We start from the raw sequence: 21,651 nt of genomic DNA on the forward strand, positions 1-21,651 counted from the left end.
CTTTGTTGTTTGGGGTTTGAATTTATACACCTTTTCTGTGTTTTCTGTCTAAATAAGATCCTTTAGCATTTGTTGAGGAGAAGGCAATGGCACCCCACTCCAGTACTCTTGCCTGGAAAATCCCATGGACAGAGGAGCCTGGTGGGCTGCAGTCCATGTGGTCGCTAAGAGTCGGACACGACTGAGTGACTTCACTTTCACTTTTCACTTTCATGCATTGGAGAAGGAAATGGCAATCCATTCCAGTGTTCTTGCCTGGAGAATCCCAGGGATGGGGGAGCCTGGTGGGTTGCCGTCTATGGGGTCGCACAGAGTCAGACACGACTGAAGCGACTTAGCAGCAGCAGCAGCAGCATTTGTTGAATAGCTGGTTTGGTGGTGCTGAATTCTCTCAGGTTTTGCTTATCTGTAAAGCTTTTGATTTCTCCTTCATATATGAATGAGATCCTTGATGGGTATAGTAATCTGGGTTGTAGGTTTTTCTCTTTCATTGCTTTAAGTATGTCCTGCCATTCCCTTCTGGCCTGAAGAGTTTCTATTGAAAGATCAGCTGTTATCCTTATGAGAATCCCCTTGTGTGTTATTTGTTGTTTTCCCCTTGCTGCTTTTAATAATTGTTCTTTTTGTTCGATATTGGTTAATTTGATTAATATGTGTCTGGGATATTTCACCTGAGGTTTACCCTGTTTGGGACTCTCTGGGTTTCTTGGACTTTGGTGACTATTTCCTTCTCCATTTTAGGGAAGTTTTCAACTATTATCTCCTCAAGTAGTTTCTCATGGCCTTTCTTTTTGTCTTCTTCTTCTGGGACTCCTATGATTTGAATGTTGGGGCATGTGACATTGTCCCATGGGTCTCTGAGGTTGTCCTCATTTCTTTTAATTCTTTTTTCTTTTTTTCTCTCTGCTTCATTTATTTCCACCATTCTATCTTCCACCTCACTTATCCTATCTTCCACCTCACTTATCCTATCTTCTGCCTCAGTTATTCTACTGTTGGCTCCATCCAGAGTGCTTTTGATCTCAGTTATTGCATTATTCATTATTGATTGACTCTCTTTTATTTTTTCTAGGTCCTTGTTAAATATTTTGCACATCTTCTCAATCCTTGTCTCCAGACTATATATATGTAACTCTGTTTTGTTCACAAAATTTTGGATCATTTTTCCTATCATTATTCTGAATTCATTTTCAGGTAGATTCCCTATCTCCTCCTCTTTTGTTTCATTTGTTGTGCATTTATCATGTTCCTTTACCTGCTGAATATTTTTCTGCCTTTTCATCTAGTTTAGATGTCTGTGTTTGGGGTGGCCTTTCTGTATGCTGGAACTTTGTGTTTCCTCTTTATTGTGGAGGTTCCTCCCTGTGGGTGTGGTTGGAGGAGTGGCTTGTCAAGGTTTCCTGGTTAGGGAAGCTTGCGTCAGTGTTCTGGTGGGTGGAGCTGGATCTCTTCTCTCTGGAGTGCAATGAAGTGTCCTGTAGTGAGTTTTGAGTTGTCTATGGGTTTGGTGTGACTTTGGGCAGCCTGTATTTTAATGCTCAGTGCTATGTTCCTGTGTTGCTGGAGAATTAGCTTGGTATGTCTTGCTCTGGAACTTGTTGGCTCTTGGGTGGAGCTTGGTTTCATTGTAGTTATGAAGGCTTTTGGATGAGCTCTTGTTCATTAATGTTCCCTGGAGTCAGGAGTTTTCTGGTGTTCTCAGGTTTTGGATTTAAGCCTCCTGTCTCTGGCTTTCAGTCTTATTCTACATTAGCCTGAAGACTTCTCCATCCATACAGCACCAATGCTAAAACATGTAGGTTAAAAGAGAAAAGATTCTCCACAGTGAGGGACACCCAGAGAGGTTCACAGAGTTACATGGAGAAGAGAAGAGGAAGGAAGGAGATAGAGGTGACCAGGAGGAGAAGAGGATGAATCAAAAGGGGAGACAGAAATCTAGCCAGTAATCAAATTCTTATGTGCTGTCCACAGCCTGGAACATCCAGAGAGTTTCACAGAGTTACACAGAGAAGAGAGAGGGAGGAAGGAGATAGAGGTGACCAAGAAGAGAACATGGGGTGTCAAAAGGCAAGAGACAGATCTAGCCAGTGATCATTTCCCTAAGTGTTCTCCAAAGCTCAGAATACCCAAAGAGATTCACAGAGTTGAGTAGAGAAGAGGTGGGAGGGAGGAAATGGATGTGACCTGGGGGAGAACAAGGAGAGTCAAAAGAGGGAGAGGGCAATCAAGCCAGTAATCACACTCCTAAGTAAAAATGGATACTGAAGATTGGATTCTTAAAGGTACAAAATTGATAACAAATACCCAAAAGAAAAGATTGAAAATCAAGAGTAGAGGATAAACTCTCAAAAATACAATATTAAAAAAAAATCACAAAAATTATAAAAAGTATATATGAAATTTGCTTTAAAAATAGGTTCTTTTTTGCTAGATAGTTCAGTTCAGTCCAGTCACTCAGTCGTGTCCGACTCTTTGCAACCCCATGAATCACAGCACGCCAGGCCTCCCTGTCCATCACCAACTCCCGGAGTTCACCCAGACTCATATCCATCGAGTCAGTGATGCCATCCAGCCATCTCATCCTCTGTCGTCCCCTTCTCCTCCTGCCCCCAATCCCCCCCAGCATCAGAGTCTTTTCCAGTGAGTCAACTCTTCACATGAGGTGGCCAAAGTACTGGAGGTTCAGCTTTAGCATCATTCCTTCCAAAGAAATCCCAGGGCTGATCTCCTTCAGAATGGACTGGTTGGATCTCCTTGCAGTCCAAGGGACTCTCAAGAGTCTTCTCCAACACCACAGTTCAAAAGCATCAATTCTTCGGCACTCAGCCTTCTTCACAGTCCAACTCTCACATCCATACATGACCACAGGAAAAACCATAGCCTTGACTAGACGAACCTTTGTTGGCAAGGTAATGTCTCTGTTTTTGAATATGCTATCTAGGTTGGTCATAACTTTCCTTCCAAGGAGTAAGCATCTTTTAATTTCATGGCTGAAGTCACCATCTGCAGTGATTTTTGAGCCCCCAAAATAAAGTCTGACACTGTTTCCACTGTTTCCCCATCTATTTCCCATGAACTGATGGGACCAGATGCCATGATTTTTGTCTTCTCAACGTTGATCTTTAAGCCAACTTTTTCACTCTCCACTTTCACTTTCATCAAGATAATAGTGGGTTATAAAAATGAAAATTAATGGAGTAATAAAGTAGTTAGAATTAAAAAATTTAAAAAATGATAATAAAATATATCTAGGAATTTCTCTGGAGCTATTGCAGGCAGTGATGGATGGGTCATTTCAGTTTCAGATAATTCCTTGTTCTAGCTTATACTTCCTCTCAAGGTCTATAGGCCCCTTCCAATGTAGTCAGTGCTAACTACAGGGTTTTAATCTGTTGCACCTGTCACTTCCAAAGCTGTTCCCTCTGTTTATTTTGGTGGCTTTTGTTTGCGAGTCTCTTCGGTGTCTAATTTCTGCCCTGACACAAGGTGGCGAAGGTGGTCACTTATTTAGGCTCACTTGTTCAGTTGTGCTGTGGGGAGGGAGGAACACTGCAAACAAATATCACTGGCGTGTGTGGGGAGTGCTCGCATTGTCTGGACCACACTGGGTTTGCCCCCACTCATGGAGACTGTGCTTTCCCTGTCTACACTGCTCAGGCTCTGCAGGGGAACTGTCCAAGCGGGTCCTGGGTTGCGTGCACTTCCCAGGTCTAAGCTGCTCAGGTTCAGGTTCTCAGGTACTCCACAAAGGCACATACTTGGTTGGGCCTGTGTTTTGTGCCCTTCCCAGGTCCGAGCAGCTCAGGTGACGAGGCGCTTGGGGAGCACACTCCCCAAGTGTGCAGTGTGTCTCATCGCCTCCCCGGTCCCAGCCACTTGGTTTCCTGGGAGCGTAGTGGGAGCACCGTCCCACGTGTGCTGTGTGTCTCCTCTGGGGAGCTGATCTCTGGCTGTGACCCTCCTGTTGGATGTCAACCGTCCAGTTTCCCAGGAACATTTGGTTAGCAACTGGGAGCCTGCTTGCAGTTTGGTGGAGGATGCCATCTCTGGGGCCGAGATTGCCCCTTTCCAGCTCTGGCTGTCACCCGCCTGCCTCTCTGCCTCTCACGGGGGATGGGCCAGTCCGCAGCAGGCTAGCTCTCCTCTGGTATTCACTCAGTCCTTTGTTCTGTGAGTGGGCCTGGCAGTGCCTTAGGTTAGAGCTTTTCATGGGAAAGTTCTCTCTCGCTCTTTCTTTTTTTCTCTCTGGCTATCCCACAGTTTGGGTTGCTGTCTCATGTTAGCTCCCTGAGATTGTCCTTAGGGCATTCAGGCCTGGTCCTTACCCTAAGCAATGCAGCCCGTGCCTTCCTGTTCAGCCCCCGCTTGCTGATGGCAGATGCGAGCATCTGGGCTACTTCTCTGCTGGGAGTTGTGGTTAGGCACATAATCTGTGGGTTTTATTTACTTATTTATTTCCCTCCCAGTTATGTTGCCCTCTGAGATTCCAAAACTGCCCACCTACCTGCTGGTAAGAGTGTTTTCCTGGTGTTTGGAAACTTCTCCTCTTTTACAACTCCCTCCCCAGGACGGATCTCTGTTCTCTACCTCTTTTGTCTCTCTTTTTGTCTTTTATATTTTGTCCTACCTCCTTTTGAAGACAATGGGCTGCCTTTCTGGGTGGCTGATGTCCTCTGCCAGCATTCAGAAGTTGTTTTGTGAAATTAGCTCAGCATTCAAATGATCTTTTGATGAATTTGTGGGGGAGAAAGTGGTCTCCTTGTCCCAGTCCTCTGCCATTTTAGAACCACCCCCATGCTTTGTGTTAAAAAAAGAAAGTATAGCGTGATGCATCCAGAAGTACAGCGTAAAGATCTGGGCGTCCTCGGAGGCACCTGAATGGTCTCAGAGAAAAAATAAATAAATAAATAAAACAGTGAGAGATTACTTGCTCATTTTGATTAATTATCTCATGGTAAAATATAGTACATGTTTTCTTTTTAATTTAATTTTATTTTTAAACTTTACATAATTGTATTAGTTTTGCCAAATATCAAAATGAATCCGCCACAGGTATACATGTGTTCCCCATCCTGAACCCTCTTCCCTCCTCCCTCCCCATACCATCCCTCTGGGTCGTCCCAGTGCACTAGCCCCAAGCATCCAGTATCGTGCATCGAACCTGGACTGGCAACTCGTTTCATACATGATATTTTACATGTTTCAATGCCATTCTCCCAAATCTTCCCACCCTCTCCCTCTCCCACAGAGTCCATAAGACTGTTCTATACATCAGTGTCTCTTTTGCTGTCTCGTACACAGGGTTATTGTTACCATCTTTCTAAATTCATATATATATGCGTTAGTATACTGTATTGGTGTTTTTCTTTCTGGCTTACTTCACTCTGTATAATAGGCTCCAGTTTCATCCACCTCATTAGACCTGATTCAAATGTATTCTTTTTAATGGCTGAGTAATACTCCATTGTGTATATGTACCACAGCTTTCTTATCCATTCATCTGCTGATGGACATCTAGGTTGCTTCCATGTCCTGGCTATTATAAACAGTGCTGCGATGAATATTGGGGTACATGTGTGTCTTTCCCTTCTGGTTTCCTCAGTGTGTATGCCCAGCAGTGGGATTGCTGGATCATAAGGCAGCTCTATTTCCAGTTTTTTAAGGAATCTCCACACTGTTCTCCATAGTGGCTGTACTAGTTTGCATTCCCACCAACAGTGTAAGAGGGTTCCCTTTTCTCCACACCCTCTCCAGCATTTATTATTTGTAGACTTTTGGATTGCAGCCATTCTGACTGGTGTGAGATGGTACCTCATTGTGGTTTTGATTTGTATTTCTCTGATACTGAGTGATGTTGAGCATCTTTTCATGTGTTTGTTAGCCATCTGTGTGTCTTCTTTGGAGAAATGTCTATTTAGTTCTTTGGCCCATTTTTTGATTGGGTCATTAATTTTTCTGGAGTTGAGCTGTAGGAGTTGCTTGTATATTTTTGAGATTAGCTGTTTGTCAGTTGCTTCATTTGCTATTATTTTCTCCCATTCTGAAGGCTGTCTTTTCACCTTGCTAATAGTTTCCTTTGATGTGCAGAAGCTTTTAAGGTTAATTAGGTCCCATTTGTTTATTTTTGCTTTAATTTCCAATATTCTGGGAGGTGGGTCATAGAGGATCCTGCTGTGATGTGTGTCAGAGAGTGTTTTGCCTATGTTCTCCTTTAGGAGTTTTATAGTTTCTGGTCTTACATTGAGATCTTTAATCCATTTTGAGTTTATTTTTGTGTATGGTGTTAGAAAGTGTTCTAGATTCATTCTTTTACAAGTGGTTGACCAGTTTTCCCGGCACCACTTGTTAAAGAGATTGTCTTTAATCCATTGTATATTCTTGCCTCCTTTGTCAAAGATAAGGTGTCCATATGTGCGTGGATTTATCTCTGGGCTTTCTATTTTGTTCCATTGATCTATATGTGTGTCTTTGTGCCAGTACCATACTGTCTTGATGACTGTGGCTTTGTAGTAGAGCCTGAAGTCAGGTAGGTTGATTCCTCCAGTTTCATTCTTCTTTCTCAAGATCGCTTTGGCTATTCGAGGTTTTCTGTATTTCCATACAAATTGTGAAATTATTTGTTCTAGCTCTGTGAAGAATACTGTTGGTAGCTTGATAGGGATTGCATTGAATCTATAAATTGCTTTGGGTAGTATACTCATTTTCACTATATTGATTCTTCCAATCCATGAACATGTTATATTTCTCCATCTATTAGTGTCCTCTTTGATTTCTTTCACCAGTGTTTTATAGTTTTCTATGTATAGGTCTTTAGTTTCTTTAGGTAGATATATTCCTAAGTATTTTATTCTTTCCGTTGCAATGGTGAATGGAATTGTTTCCTTAATTTCTCTTTCTGTTTTCTCATTATTAGTGTATAGGGATGCAAGGGATTTCTCTGTGTTGATTTTATACCCTGAAACTTTACTATAGTCATTGATTAGTTCTAGTAATTTTCTGGTGGAGTCTTTAGGGTTTTCTATGTAGAGGGTCATGTCATCTGCAAACAGTGAGAGTTTTACTTCTTCTTTTCCAATTTGGATTCCTTTTATTTCTTTTTCTGCTCTGATTGCTGTGGCCAAAACTTCCAAAACTATGTTGAATAGTAATGGTGAAAGTGGGCACCTTTGTCTTGTTCCTGTCTTTAGAGGAAATGCATTCAATTTTTCACCATTGAGGATAATGTTTGCTGTGGGTTTGTCATATATAGCCTTTATTATGTTGAGGTATGTTCCTTCTATTCCTGCTTTCTGGAGAGTTTTTATCATAAATGGATGTTGAATTTTGTCAAAGGCTTTCTCTGCATCTATTGAGATAATCATATGGTTTTTATTTTTCAATTTGTTAATGTGGTGTATTACATTGATTGATTTGCAGATATTGAAGAATCCTTGCATCCCTGGGATAAAGCCCACTTGGTCATGGTGTATGATCTTTTTAATGTGTTGTTGGATTCTGATTGCTAGAATTTTGTTTAGGATTTTTGCATCTATGTTCATCAGTGATATTGGCCTGTAGTTTTCTTTTTTGTGTGGGATCTTTGTCAGGTTTTGGTATTAGGGTGATGGTGGCCTCATAGAATGAGTTTGGAAGTTTACCTTCCTCTGCAATTTTCTGGAAGAGTTTGAGCAGGATAGGTGTTAGCTCTTCTCTAAATTTTGGTAGAATTCAGCTGTGAAGCCGTCTGGACCTGGGCTTTTGTTTGCTGGAAGATTTTTGATTACAGTTTCAATTTCCGTGCTTGTGATGGGTCTGTTAAGATTTTCTATTTCTTCCTGGTCGAGTTTTGGAAAGTTGTACTTTTCTAAGAATTTGTCCATTTCTTCCACGTTGTCCATTTTATTGGCATAGAATTGTTGATAGTAGTCTCTTATGATCCTTTGTATTTCTGTGTTGTCTGTTGTGATCTCTCCGGTTTCATTTCTAATTTTATTGATTTGATTTTTCTCCCTTTGTTTCTTGATGAGTCTGGCTAATGGTTTGTCAATTTTATTTATCCTTTCAAAGAACCAGCTTTTGGTTTTGTTGATTTTTGCTATGGTCTCTTTTGTTTCTTTTGCATTTATTTCTGCTCTAATTTTTAAGATTTCTTTCCTTCTACTAACCCTGGGGTTCTTCATTTCTTCCTTTTCTAGTTGCTTTAGGTGTAGAGTTAGGTTATTTATTTGACTTTTTTCTTGTTTCTTGAGGTGTGCCTGTATTGCTATGAACTTTCCCCTTAGGACTGCTTTTACTGTGTCCCACAGGTTTTGGGTTGTTGTGTTTTCATTTTCATTCGTTTCTATGCAAATTTTGATTTCTTTCTTGATTTCTTCTGTGATTTGTTGGTTATTTAGCAGCATGTTGTTCAGCCTCCATATGTTGGAATTTTTAATAGTTTTTCTCCTGTAATTGAGGTCTAATCTTACTGCATTGTGGTCAGAAAAGATGCTTGGAATGATTTCTATTTTTTTGAATTTACCAAGGCTAGCTTTATGGCCCAGGATGTGATCTATCCTGGAGAAGGTTCCATGTGTGCTTGAGAAAAAGGTGAAATTCATTGTTTTGGGATGAAATGTCCTATAGATATCAATTAGGCCTAACTGGTCTATTGTATCATTTAAAGTTTGTGTTTCCTGGTTAATTTTCTGTTTAGTTGATATATCCATAGGTGTGAGTGGGGTATTAAAGTCTCCCACTATTATTGTGTTATTGTTAATTTCTCCTTTCATACTTGTTAGCATTTGTCTTACATACTGTGGTGCTCCTGTGTTGGGTGCATATATATTTATAATTGTTATATCTTCTTCTTGGATTGATCCTTTGATCATTATGTAGTGACCTTCTTTGTCTCTTTTCACAGCCTTTGTTTTAAAGTCTATTTTATCTGATATGAGTATTGCTACTCCTGCTTTTTTTTGGTCCCTATTTGCATGGAACATCTTTTTCCAGCCCTTCACTTTCAGTCTGTATGTGTCCCCTGTTTTGAGGTGGGTCTCTTGTAGACAATATATGTAGGGGTCTTGTTTTTGTATCCATTCATCCAGTCTTTGTCTTTTGGTTGGGGCATTCAACCCATTTACGTTTAAGGTAATTACTGATAAGTATGATCCCGTTGCCATTTACTTTATTGTTTTGGGTTCGAATTTATACACCTTTTTTGTGTTTCCTGTCTAGAGAATATCCTTTAGTATTTGTTGGAGAGCTGGTTTGGTGGTGCAGAATTCTCTCAGCTTTTGCTTGTCTGAAAAGCTTTTGATTTCTCCTTCATACTTGAATGAGATCCTTGCTGGGTACAATAATCTGGGCTGTAGGTTATTTTCTTTCATCATTTTAAGTATGTCTTGCCATTCCCTCCTGGCTTGAAGAGTTCCTATTGAAAGATCAACTGTTATCCTTATGGGAATTCCCTTGTGTGTTATTTGTTGTTTTTCCTTGCTGCTTTTAATATTTGTTCTTTGTGTTTGATCTTTGTTAATTTGATTAATATGTGTCTTGGGTGTTTAGTCTTGGTTTTATCCTGTTTGGGACTCTCTGGGTTTCTTGGACTTGGGTGATTATTTCCTTCCCCATTTTAGGAAGTTTTCCACTATTATCTCCTCAAGTATTTTCTCATGGTCTTCTTTTTGTCTTCTTCTTCTGGGACCCCTATGATTGAATGTTGTAGCATTTAATATTGTCTTGGAGGTCTCTGAGATTGTCCTCATTTCTTTTAATTCGTTTTTCTTTTATCCTCTCTGATTCATTTATTTCTACCATTCTATCTTCTAATTCACTAATCCTATCTTCTGCCTCTGTTATTCTACTATTTGTTGCCTCCAGAGTGTTTTTAATTTCATTTATTGCATTATTCATTGTATATTGACTCTTTTTATTTCTTCTAGGTCCTTGTTAAACCTTTCTTGCATCTTCTCAATCCTTGTCTCCAGGCTATTTATCTGTGATTCCATTTTAATTTCAAGATTTTGGATCAATTTCACTATCATTATTTGGAATTCTTTATCAGGTAGATTCCCTATCTCTTCCTCTTTTGTTTGGTTTGGTGGGCATTTATCCTGTTCCTTTATCTGCTGGGTATTCCTCTGTCTCTTCATCTTGTTTAAATTGCTGCGTTTGGGAGTCCTTTCTGTATTCTGGCAGTTTGTGGAGTTCTCTTTATTGTGGCTTTTCCTCACTGTGTGTGGGTTTTACAGGTGGCTTGTCAAGGTTTCCTGGTTAGGGAAGCTTGTGTCAGTGTTCTGGTGGGTGGAGCTGTATTTCTTCTCTCTGGAGTGTAATGAAATGTCCAGTAATGAGTTATGAGATGTCTATGGTTTTGGGGTGACTTTGGGCAGCCTGTATCTTGAAGCTCAGGGCTGTGTTCCTTTGTTGCTGGAGAATTTGCTTGGTGTGTCTTGCCCTGGAACTTGTTGGCCCTTGTATGGTGCTTGGTTTCAGTGTCAGTATGGAGGCGTTTGATGAGCTCCTGTCAAATAATGTCCCTTGGAGTCAGGAGTTCCCTGGAGTCAGGGTTTGGACTTAAGCTTCCTGCTTCCAGTTATCGGTCTTATTTTTACAGTAGCTTCAAAACTTCTCCTTCTATACAGCACCATTGATAAAACATCTACATTAAAGATGAAAAGTTTCTCTACTGTGAGGGTCACTCAGAGAGCTTCACAGCGTTACATGGAGAAGAGAAGAGGGAGGAGGGAGTTAGAGGTGACCCAAATGAGATGAGGTGGACCCAATAGTGGAGAGAGTGGGCTAGCCAGTAGTCACTTACTTATGTGCACTCCACAACTGGACCACTCAGAGATGTTCACGGAGTTATACATAGAAGAGAAGAAGGAGGAAGGAGACAGAGGTGGCCTGAAGGATAAAAGGGGGGAATGAAAAGGGGGGAGGCAGATCCAGCCAGTAATCAGTTCCCTAAGTGTTCTCCACCGTCTGGAACACACAGAAATTCACAGAGTTGGGTAGAGTGGAGAGGGGTTAGGGAGGAGACACAGGCGACCTGGTGGAGAAAAAGGAGAGTCCAAAGGGAGATAGAGCAGTCAAGCCAGTAATCTCGCTCCCTAGTGAAAAATGGGTCCTGAAGATTGGGTTCTTAAAGGTACAAAATTGATAACAAATACATAAAAGCAAAAATTAAAAACCTAAAGTAGATTTTGGAATTTCAAAAATACGATATTAAAGAAAAGAAGAAGGAAAAGAAAGAGAGAAAAAACGAACAAAGAAAAACAAACAAGGTCGTGAAAATTATAAAGAAAATACAGGTACAAAATTGATAACTAATACCAAAAAGCAAAAATTAAAAATCTAGAGTAGAGTTTGGAATTTCAAAAATACAATGTTAAAAAAAAGGAAGAAGAAAAATGAAGAGAGAAAACAAACAAACAAACAAAAACAATGTCGCAAAAATTATAAAGAAAATACAGGTACAAAATTGATATCAAATACCATAAAGCATAAATTAAAAATCTAGAGTAGAGTTTGGAATTTCAGGTATACAATGTTATATAAAAGAAGAAGAGAAAGAAACAGAGGAAGAAAAAAAAAAGTCACAGAAATTATAAAAAAACTATAGGTACAAAATTGATAACATATACCAAAAAGCTAAAATTAAAAATCTGGAGTAGAGTTTGAAATTTCAAAAATACAATGTTAAAGAAAAGAAGAAAAAAAACAAAAAAAAAAAAACAAAACAAGGTCAAAAAATTATAAAATATATATATATGAAGTTTGCTGAAGAAGAAAAAAATAGGGTTTTTTTTTTTTTTTTTTGCAAAGTAATAGGTTATAAAAGTGAAAATTGAAGGAACAATAGAGGACTTAAAATTTAAAAAAAAAAAAAAAAAAGAAAAGAAAGAAAGAATGATCGTAAAAATAGTAAAAATATATCTAGGACTTTCTCTGGTTTTGTTGTGAGTATTGTGGGTTCAGTTCATTTTTGGCTAGTTCCTTGGTCTGACTTATATTTCTCAAGATCTATAGGCCCCTTCCTATGTAGTCCGTAGTAACCATGGGGTTTTAATCTATTGCCTGTAGCTTCCAAGGCGTTTCCCTCTGTTATAGCTTCTTCTGATTGCTGGTCTCTTCAGTGTCTGGTTTCCGCCCTGACACAAAAGGGAAGGTGGAGGACACTTTTTTTTTTTTTTTTTTTTAAAGCTCACTTATTCAGTCGCGCTGTGGGGAGGGAGGGAGGGATGCTGCAAACAAACAACACTGGCGTGCACTCGCAGTGCCTCAACCACACTGGGTCTGCCCCCACTCACGGCATGTGTAGCCTCCCTGTCCACACTGCTCGGGCTCTAGGTTGTTCCGCCAGGAACAATCCAAGGCTGGCCCTGGGCTGCATGCACCTCCCAGGTCCAAGCCGCTCAGGTTCAGGCACTCGGGTAGTCCTCAGAGGCACAGACTCAGTTGGGCCTGCGTTTTGTGCTCTTCCCAGGTCCGAGCAGCTCAGGTGATGAGGTGTTTGGCGAGCGCCAATGCTGCGACTTATCGCCTCCCCGCCACTCGGTTATCTGGGTGTAAAGCCGGCGCACCTTCTCAGGCAGATGTTGACCGTCCAGACCCCCAAGAAGTTTTAGTTAGCAAAGAAGCCTGCTTACAGTTTTACAGATAATGTCTCTCTGGGGCTACAATTGCCCCCTTCTGGCTCTGGCTGCCTGTCACCAGAGGGGGAAGGTCTGCAGCCGGCTATCTCTGTTCAGTCCTTTGTTCCGTGCATGGGCCTGGCGGTGTCTTAGGTTAGGGCTGGCTTTTCGCATGGTAGATATCCCACAGTATGGTTTGCTAGCCCAAATTATTTCGCTCAGATAGTGCTCAGGGTATTCAGGCCAGATTCTTACTCTAAGCGATGCAGCCCACGCTGCGCCTCCCTGCTCAGCCCCCACTTGCTACTGGCGTGTGCAGGCGTCTGCGCTGCTTCTCCGCTGGGGGAGTTACTGTAGGGCTCGCAATCTGCGAGTTTTAATTGTTTATTTATCTTTTCTCCCTATTATGTTGCCCTCTGTGCTTCCAAAGCTTGGCACAGTTTCGGCAGTGAGAAGGTTTCCTGGTGTTTGGAAACTTCTCTCTTTTTAAGACTCCCTTCCCGGGATGGAACTCTGTCCCTCCCTCTTTTATCTCTGTTTTTGTCTTTTATATTATTTCCTACCTCCTTTCGAAGAGTTAGGTTGCTTTTCTGGGTGCCTGATGTCCTCTGCCGGCATTCAGAAGTTGTTTTGTGGAATTTACTCGATGTTTAAATGCTCTTTTGATGAATTTGTGGGGGAGAAAGTGTTCTCCCCGTCCTACTCCTCTGCCATTTTGGCTCCTCCTCCCACATGTTTTCTTGTAATTCAATTATTGAAGAGATTGTCTGCTTGCAACTTAATATGGTCTTTTTATACTCTTTAAAGCTGCTTGGGCATGGAAATAGTTACTTTACATGGAAGTAAATTTCCATATACATTTACCATTTATAAGGAAATGGTAAGTCATCTCTCTTATTCCCTTTTAATTCATGGTGGTATCAAAACATTTCTCAGTTTTAGATTATGGGACATGTTGTAAATAATGAGATTTGAAATATGGCAAAAGGAAGATACTAGTTTTTATCATTTTCTTTCTTCTGAGGTTTTATTAGTACTTGTAATTGGATTAGGAAAATCTGAGTTTGTATTTTACACCTGATTTTTTTCTCATGTTGTTTCTATTTAATAAGAGAACCATACTTATTTTTATATTCTTCTTTGTAAATATACCTAGTGAATGTATTAAACTCAAATAGAATCCATTATATATTTATTCTATAGTCTATAGGTGAATTTATATATAAATTATATTTATAGAATAAAGCGCATAACATTTTTGTAAGCTGTCTGCCATGCTTTCACATAATTGAAGGAAAGACAGAGATCTTTTGCTGAGTGATGCTGCTTTATTTCAGTTCTAACCATAGGTATCATCCTTTATGGCATCATAAGATCTTTGTTGATATTCTACGTCCTTGTTAATTCTTCACAAACTTTGCACAACAAAATGTTGGAGTCCATTTTCAGAGCGCCAAAGCTGTTCTTCGATAGAAATCCAATAGGTAAGTCAGACACCAAGTTTCTCAGTAAGTATGTCTTATTAATGCATTTAGTTCCTGATTACATTTGATATTTGACAATGGATGAGATACTTAGAAGATAATCACTGTGCATATTGATCTATTTTCTACATAAAACTTTACTGATCTGAATATGGGGGCATATAAGTTTTTATTCCAATTTTAGTGTGTGTGTAAAGATAAATGTTCACTTTGCAGAATGACTTAGAAACCCATTTGTTATGTGGCATATAAAATATCCTATGTTAGATGCAAACATGTTTTAATGTTGTTGACTAGTTTCTAAAAGCTGGCTGTGTCATACAGTGTTAAGTTAGGCTGTTGTCTAGATAGGACCTTCTTACAATGAATCTGCAAGAGACAGGCTGTGTGTTTCTTTCTTTTCCCATCCATTTCTGGAATCACAGAGCTCTGACATATGCCCATGCATTGAGGTTTACATAAAAATAGTAATAAAAATTCATTAAAATATCAAATTGGTAAAATGTAAGCATCTTTTTCAAAGAAACTAACTTTATAGTTTTACAGTGGACACTTGGTGACATGTAAGACCCTTTGTAGTACATAGCACATGGATCTTCAGTAGTAAGTTTCTCAATATGAGTGTCCCTGGAGGTTTCTCAGTGGTTTTTTCTTCCACCTTGAGGCCTTTGACTTGTTTTGCTTCTAAAGGTAGCCTCCTGACCTGGGTTTCTATGAAGCGTTATTTCATCAGTGTACATGCTCCTTTGTTCAGTTGGTTGGACTTGTGCTGAGGTCCAGGGCAGCTTTATTTTTGTAGGCGATGATTGACAGGACTTGTTGAGGCAGGTATGTGGACTGGAGGGAGGATAGGAGTAGCCTTGGCCTGGCCATCAACTCACCATGTGACCAAGGCCAAAGCAGATGGATCCTATTGGACAGGCAAATCTCAAGGCAGGATGTGGTCTGTCTTGATTTAAAAGTGTGACTCTGCCTGAAGTCAGCTGCCTGGGTTCAGTCCTGGTGCTAGTTACAAATGGTAATAGTAGGTTATAGTTATATTAATATAATTCTTATGTGCTGGTTACTTAATTTCTTTGTGTCTGTTTTCTTATCTCTAAATGGGGATTCTATTAATACACTTTTTGACTGTGTTAGAAATAAGCTTATTGATATACTCACAACACTTAGCTCATGGTCAGTGACTAGTGAACCTTACTGATGACGAGGAAATGCTATCTGGGAACTTCCTTTCTTGTGAAATGGGAGTAATTTCACATGCCCTTCCTGTTTCACAAGACTCTTGTGAGGATTAATGCAAACTATTCAGGGAAGCATCTTGTGTAGATGTATTCAAAACATATTGTTTGGTCCAGGTAGTGAGCCAAGCACAGAATGGTTAACTACAAAGGCCCATACAGATCTCATTTTATTATGAAGCTGTAGTGAGGAAGTATTTGGAGAAGTCCATACTATTATGGCTGTGAAGTTGCTCCACTTTGTCAGTTAACGTAAAAACTATGGGCATCAAGTTGGGAGCCTCTGTTATTTCAGCCTCTGGGTGCTCATGACCACAGTTAACCAGGTTTTTCATGTTTAAGACCTGTAGGCTTCTCCAAATGCTGATTTATTTATTATTCAAGGATTTGGGATCAAGTTTAAATCTTCAAAGTCTCTAATCTTAGAGCAGTCAGCACACTGGTGCTTGTCTTCCTCCCCTTCCTCTATCTCTTAGCAGAATCTCATTCTTTCAGGAAAATAGAAGCCCAAATAAGTATTATACTGCAAAGATTATAGGCCTGCTTTGCACAAAATGCTTCAGGGCCATCAATTATTTACTCCTTCAGTGATATATTCAGTTGAACTCTTTCCTATAGTTTATTGTCAAAGTAAAATTTACAATAGATTATTTATGGTGGACTTGATTGCTGGTTTGTGATCACATGAAGAGAAAACCACATGTATTTATACTTTGGAAGCTCTGGTTCCTAGAACCAGACTATCTAAGCTTCCAAATTCTGTGTCTGTCAATCAAGGAAATGAAACCGTCAGACATGTAATACATTTCCCTGGGGTTTAGTTGAGCATTGAAGGCAAATCGTGGTGCTTATGTGGGTGAAATATTTGGTGCCTAATAGTTTTGTCTTTGGAAAAGGCAATGGCACCCCACTCCAGTACTCTTGCCTGGAAAATCCCATGGACAAAGGAGCCTGGAAGGCTGCAGTCCATGAGGTCGCTAAGAGTCGGACATGACTGAGCGACTTCACTTTCACTTTTCACTTTCATGCATTGGAGAAGGAAATAGCAACCTACTCCAGTGTTCTTGCCTGGAGAATCGCAGGGATGGGGGAGCCTGATGGGCTGCCGTCTATGGGGTCACACAGAGTCGGACACGACTGAAGTGACTTAGCAGCAGCAGCAGTTTTGCCTTATAAACTAAAGGAAATTAAGAAATAATGAGGAATTCAGCCATTTTTAAACATAAGTAGACATTTAAAAACTATTGTTGGACAGGCTTCAGCAATATGTGAACTGTGAACTTCCTGATGTTCAAGCTGGTTTTAGAAAAGGCAGAGGAACCAGAGATCAAATTGCCAACATCCGCTGGATCATGGAAAAAGCAAGAGAGTTCCAGAAAAACATCTATTTCTGCTTTATTGACTATGCCAAAACCTTTGACTGTGTGGATCACAATAAACTGTGGAAAATTCTGAAAGAGATGGGAATACCAGACCACCTGATCTTCCTCTTGAGAAATTTGTATGCAGGTTAGGAAGCAACAGTTAGAACTGGACATGGAACAACAGACTGGTTCCAAATAGGAAAAGGAGTACGTCAAGGCTGTATATTGTCACCCTGCTTATTTAACTTATATGCAGAGTACATCATGAGAAACGCTGGACTGGAAGAAACACAAGCTGGAATCAAGATTGCCGGGAGAAATATCAATAACCTCAGATATGCAGATGACACCACCCTTATGGCAGAAAGTGAAGAGGAACTCAAAAGCCTCTTGATGAAGGTGAAAGTCGAGAGTGAAAAAGTTGGCTTAAAGCTCAACATTCAGAAAACGAAGATCATGGCATCTGGTCCCATCACTTCATGGCAAATAGATGGGGAAACAGTGTCAGACTTTAATTTTCTGGGCTCCAAAATCACTGCAGATTGTGATGGCAGCCATGAAATTAAAAGACGCTTACTCCTTGGAAGGCAAGTTATGACCAACCTAGATAGCATATTCAAAAGCAGAGACATTACTTTGCCAACGAAGTTTCATCTAGTCAAGGCTATGGTTTTTCCTGTGGTCATGTATGGATGTGAGAATTGGACTGTGAAGAAGGCTGAGCGCCAAAGAATTGATGCTTTTGAACTGTGGTGTTGGAGAAGAGTCTTGAGAGTCCCTTGGACTGCAAGGAGATCCAACCAGTCCATTCTGAAGGAGATCAGCCCTGGGATTTCTTTGGAAGGAATGATGCTAAAGCTGAACCTCCAGTACTTTGGCCACCTCATGTGAAGAGTTGACTCATTGGAAAAGACTCTGATGCTGGGAGGAATTGGGGGCAAGAGGAGAAGGGGATGACAGAGGATGAAATGTCTGGATGGCATCACTGACTCGATGGACGGAGTCTGGGTAAACCCCGGGTGTTGGTGAGGGACAGGGAGGCCTGGTGTGCTGTGATTCATGGGGTCGCAAAGAGTCGGACACGACTGAGCGACTGACCTGATCTGATCTGATCTGATCGGGCAGGGAATTGGAACGTAGGTGGAGATGTTAGATATTCTGGTTCTGCTGGAACAGAGCTTTGGAAGAGCTGTGCTAGCCACTTCTCTTGGCCTCAGGTTCTAACAGGTAAGAAGAGGGGGCCTTTTCACTCATCAAGCATTTACTGATCATCTACTGGTTATTAAGTTGTGGTCCCCAGCATTGAGACAAACAGTCCCTGTCTTTCTTTTCTTCTTCTTTTTTTTTTTTTTTTTGTAGTTTTCCAAGTTTATCTCAGTTTATAACATAAGATATTTCAAATAAACCCTTAATTATACTGCATCAAAAAAAGTGCCCCCAATTAAAGTCATCATGTGCAAAGGTTATTGTGATGTGGCCCATTGTTAAATAGATAGTTAGAAAGTTATTTTTTTTTTTCCCAAATAAAGAAATTGTGTCTAAATGAGAGGGAGAAAGAGAGATTCCATTATTAAACTTGGAAACAAGGAAGTAGTGATATCAACTTGCTGGGCTGAAAAAAATTTGCAAAAGACCATCCAAGAGCATCTGAGAGCAAGTGATTGGGAAAAATCATGTAAGGTAATTTCCCAACACCTGACACCCACACAAGAAGGATGTCATTGTTAGTACTGTGGTGTTAGACTGTTGGACCTCTTTCTTTTTTTGAAGTGTTTATTTTTAACTTTTTTTATATATATATATATTTATTTATTAAAACATTGTTGACTTACAATGTTTCAGGTGCACAACAAGGTGATTCAGTTATACATATATATTATTTTTGAAATTATTTTCCATTAAAGCTTATTGTAAGATATTAACTATAGTTCCCTGTGCTATACAGTAAACCTCTGTTACTTGTTGCATGTCTATTTTTTTTTTTAAATTAGACATCTAGCATTCTATTCATACTAAGTCAAACAAGTGGAATCAAAATGTCATAAATTTTTAGTTAGGCAAGAATTGTTCAGTTTTCTAAAATACATATATTATACATATTATTTATATATATGTATACACAAATTTTTCTACTATGCTTGATAAGGGTTTGAGAAAGAACATCAATAAAAAAAAGATGGAGAAATTGGAAAACAAATAAATGGAATGGGAGTACTGAATATGAAATAGAAATAGTGAAACAAGCTAGGTAAAATTAAAAGATCACCATATTGTCCAATTGTTTTTAAACATGGCTGCTTATTAGAAACATCTGGAGTTCTGGAGGAAAAAAAGCAATACCTGGTTATTTATATTTTTCAAAACATTCCAAGATAATTCTGATATGCATCTGGATTTTAAAAAATGATTACGGGTTTTTTAAATAGCAGTTTTGATGATACAGATTTCTATTATTTTTCTGTTGACCAATCATGATACAATGGTATTATGTGAGTAATGGTTACATAATCACAATAATAAAAGATGTTTATCAAATAAATCAATAGCCAGACCCCCCCCAAAAAAAAAAGATAATTAAAATTGCAAGTCATAAAGGGAACATGATTAACTTAATAATATACAATAATCACATACAATTTGGGGGGATCAAGCAGAGTAACATGATAAGTGGAAATGCATCCATGCAACATGTTCTCATCTGCTCAGCCAGTCTCTGTCTTTTTTGGTGCATTTAATCCATTTATATTTAATGTAGTTATCCACATATGTGATCCTATTACCATTTTCTTAATTTTGGGTTTATTTTGTGTAAGTCTTTTCTTTCTCTTGAATTTCCTGCCTACAGAAGTTCCTTTAGCATTTATTGTGAAGCTGGTTTGGTGGTGCTGAATTCTCTGAACTTTTGCTTGTCTGGATAGCTTTTGATTTCTCCATCAAATCTTAAACAAGAGTCTTGCTGGGTGGAGTATTCTTGGTTTTGCTTTCTTCCCTTTCATTACTTTAAATATATCAGGCCATTTTCTTGTAGAATTTCTGTTGAGAAATCAGCTGATAGACTAATGGGAGTTCAGATCAGCTCAGTTCAGTCGCTCAATCGTGTCCGACCGTTCATGACCCCATGGACTGCAGAACATCAGGCCTCCCTGTCCATCACCAACTCCCAGAGCTTGCCCAAACTCATGTCTACTGAGTTGGTGATGCCATCCAACTATCTCATCCTCTGTTGTCCCCTTCTCCTCCACCTTCAATCTTTTCCTGCATCAGGGTCTTTTCAAATGAGTCAGTTTTTTGCATCAGGTGGCCGAAATACTGGAGTTTCAGCTTCAACATCAGACCTTCCAATGAACACTCAGGACTGATCTCCTTTAGGATGGACTGGTTGGATCTCCTTGCAGTCCAAAGGACTCTCAAGAGTCTTCTCCAACACCACAATTCAAAAGCATCAATTCTTTGGTGCTCAGCTTTCTTTATTATTTTTTAATATAAATTTATTTATTTTAATTGGAGGTTAATTACTTTACAATATTGTATTGGTTTTGCCATACATCAACATGAATCTGCCACAAGTATACAGGTGTTCCCCATCCTGAACCCCCCTCCCTCCTCCCTCCCCATACCATCCCTCTGGGTAATCTCAGTGCACCAGCCCCAAGCATCCAGTATCATGCATAGAACCTGGACTGGCGATTCATTTCATATATGATATTATACATGTTTCAATGCCATTCTTTGCTGGGAGCCGGCATGAGGAGCTCCGCCCATGGCAAAGGTCATGAGGAAGGAGGCTCGGCACACGCAAAGGCGGGATCAAGCCTCAGGAGTCCCCCTGGATATTCTCGAGCATCTACCCCAAAAACCAGAGTCTGCCTACTTTATTGTTGTGTGCTCTCACCTCTGACTTTACGGGGGCTGTCCTCCACCACCATCTCACTTTCTCTAAAAAGAGTTAACTTACAGCTCCAGTTAATAAGTTCCTGGGCATTAGGAGTGTTTAAATCCAAACCCCTCAGATAGCTCTCTAACTAGCCTGACAAGTTTACCTGGACTCCTACAGTTATGCATACTATTGTTTACAGTCTCTCAGCCTCGAGAGGCAGAGGAAGCTTAAGATATTCAAATAGCTTAGAGCCTCTCAGAGAGTTAGAAACTGTCAGAATAAAACTAGTAGAAGATTTCATTGATGAGCCAATGCTTGTGGCCAAGTTTCCACATCCCATGTATTGTATCCTTGAATGTGTATTAATTAATATAGTTGGTATGTAGAAAAGATAAGTAGTGGCCTTGGTGTTAGCAACTTTAGACCCTTAAGGTAATAAATTCTTTCCTTTGTTGTAAACCCACTGCACCTCTGCCCTATAGGAATGCAACTTTATTTAACACCTTCGGAGGATGGTGCCAAACCTTAAAATAATTACTTTTAGAGAAAATAAGTCTTATGGATTGACAAACCTTTGTCAAGAGTCATAAAATGTTAATAGGCCTTCTGGCCAGAAGATGATGTAAATCACCTAAATCATTTGTATACAATAAATTTGCAGGAAAGAAACCCTGGTTTCGATAAGGATCAAAGACTGCTGACTTTGCATGATTTCACATCCCCTATTATCCTCTATGTACAACTTATGGTATAAAAGCCCCTGTTGAAAATAAAGCTACGGGCCTTGCTCACTGAAGCTTGGTCTCCCCGTGTCATTCTTTCTTGTTTCCTTGACCTCCTTTTCTCTTCTGTTCTTCCTTCATGCCAAAATAATTTGGAGCGCGGGGGTCCTCTGCGACCACTTATTTGCCTGGGCTTCTAAGACCCACTCGAGAAGGTGCCTAAGGTGGGGCACCTTCCGCTATTCGAGAGGGCGCCTGCGGCCTCCATGGTCAGAGCAAGTTTGGTGTCACGAACTTTATTGATTTCCTGTGTAAACCAGTTATTATTGAGCATCTAATAAATCTCTCAGCCTTTGCTATCTCTTAATCG

The 21,651-nt window shown here is 39.9% G+C and overlaps 1 protein-coding gene across 1 annotated transcript in view; it reads left to right on the forward strand.

Annotated features, from left to right (window-relative positions):
* LOC138986896 (ATP-binding cassette sub-family C member 4-like) overlaps positions 1–21,651 on the forward strand; it is a gene marked incomplete at its 5' end in the record, with an annotated part of 178,740 nt that overhangs the window by 47,298 nt on the left and 109,791 nt on the right. The window contains 1 exon segment of the mRNA XM_070366898.1: positions 13,934–14,080. Within this exon segment, the coding sequence (XP_070222999.1) occupies positions 13,934–14,080 (147 nt within the window).

Source organism: Bos mutus, unplaced genomic scaffold (assembly GCF_027580195.1).
Source record: "Bos mutus isolate GX-2022 unplaced genomic scaffold, NWIPB_WYAK_1.1 CTG243, whole genome shotgun sequence".
Lineage (NCBI taxonomy): Eukaryota > Metazoa > Chordata > Mammalia > Artiodactyla > Bovidae > Bos > Bos mutus.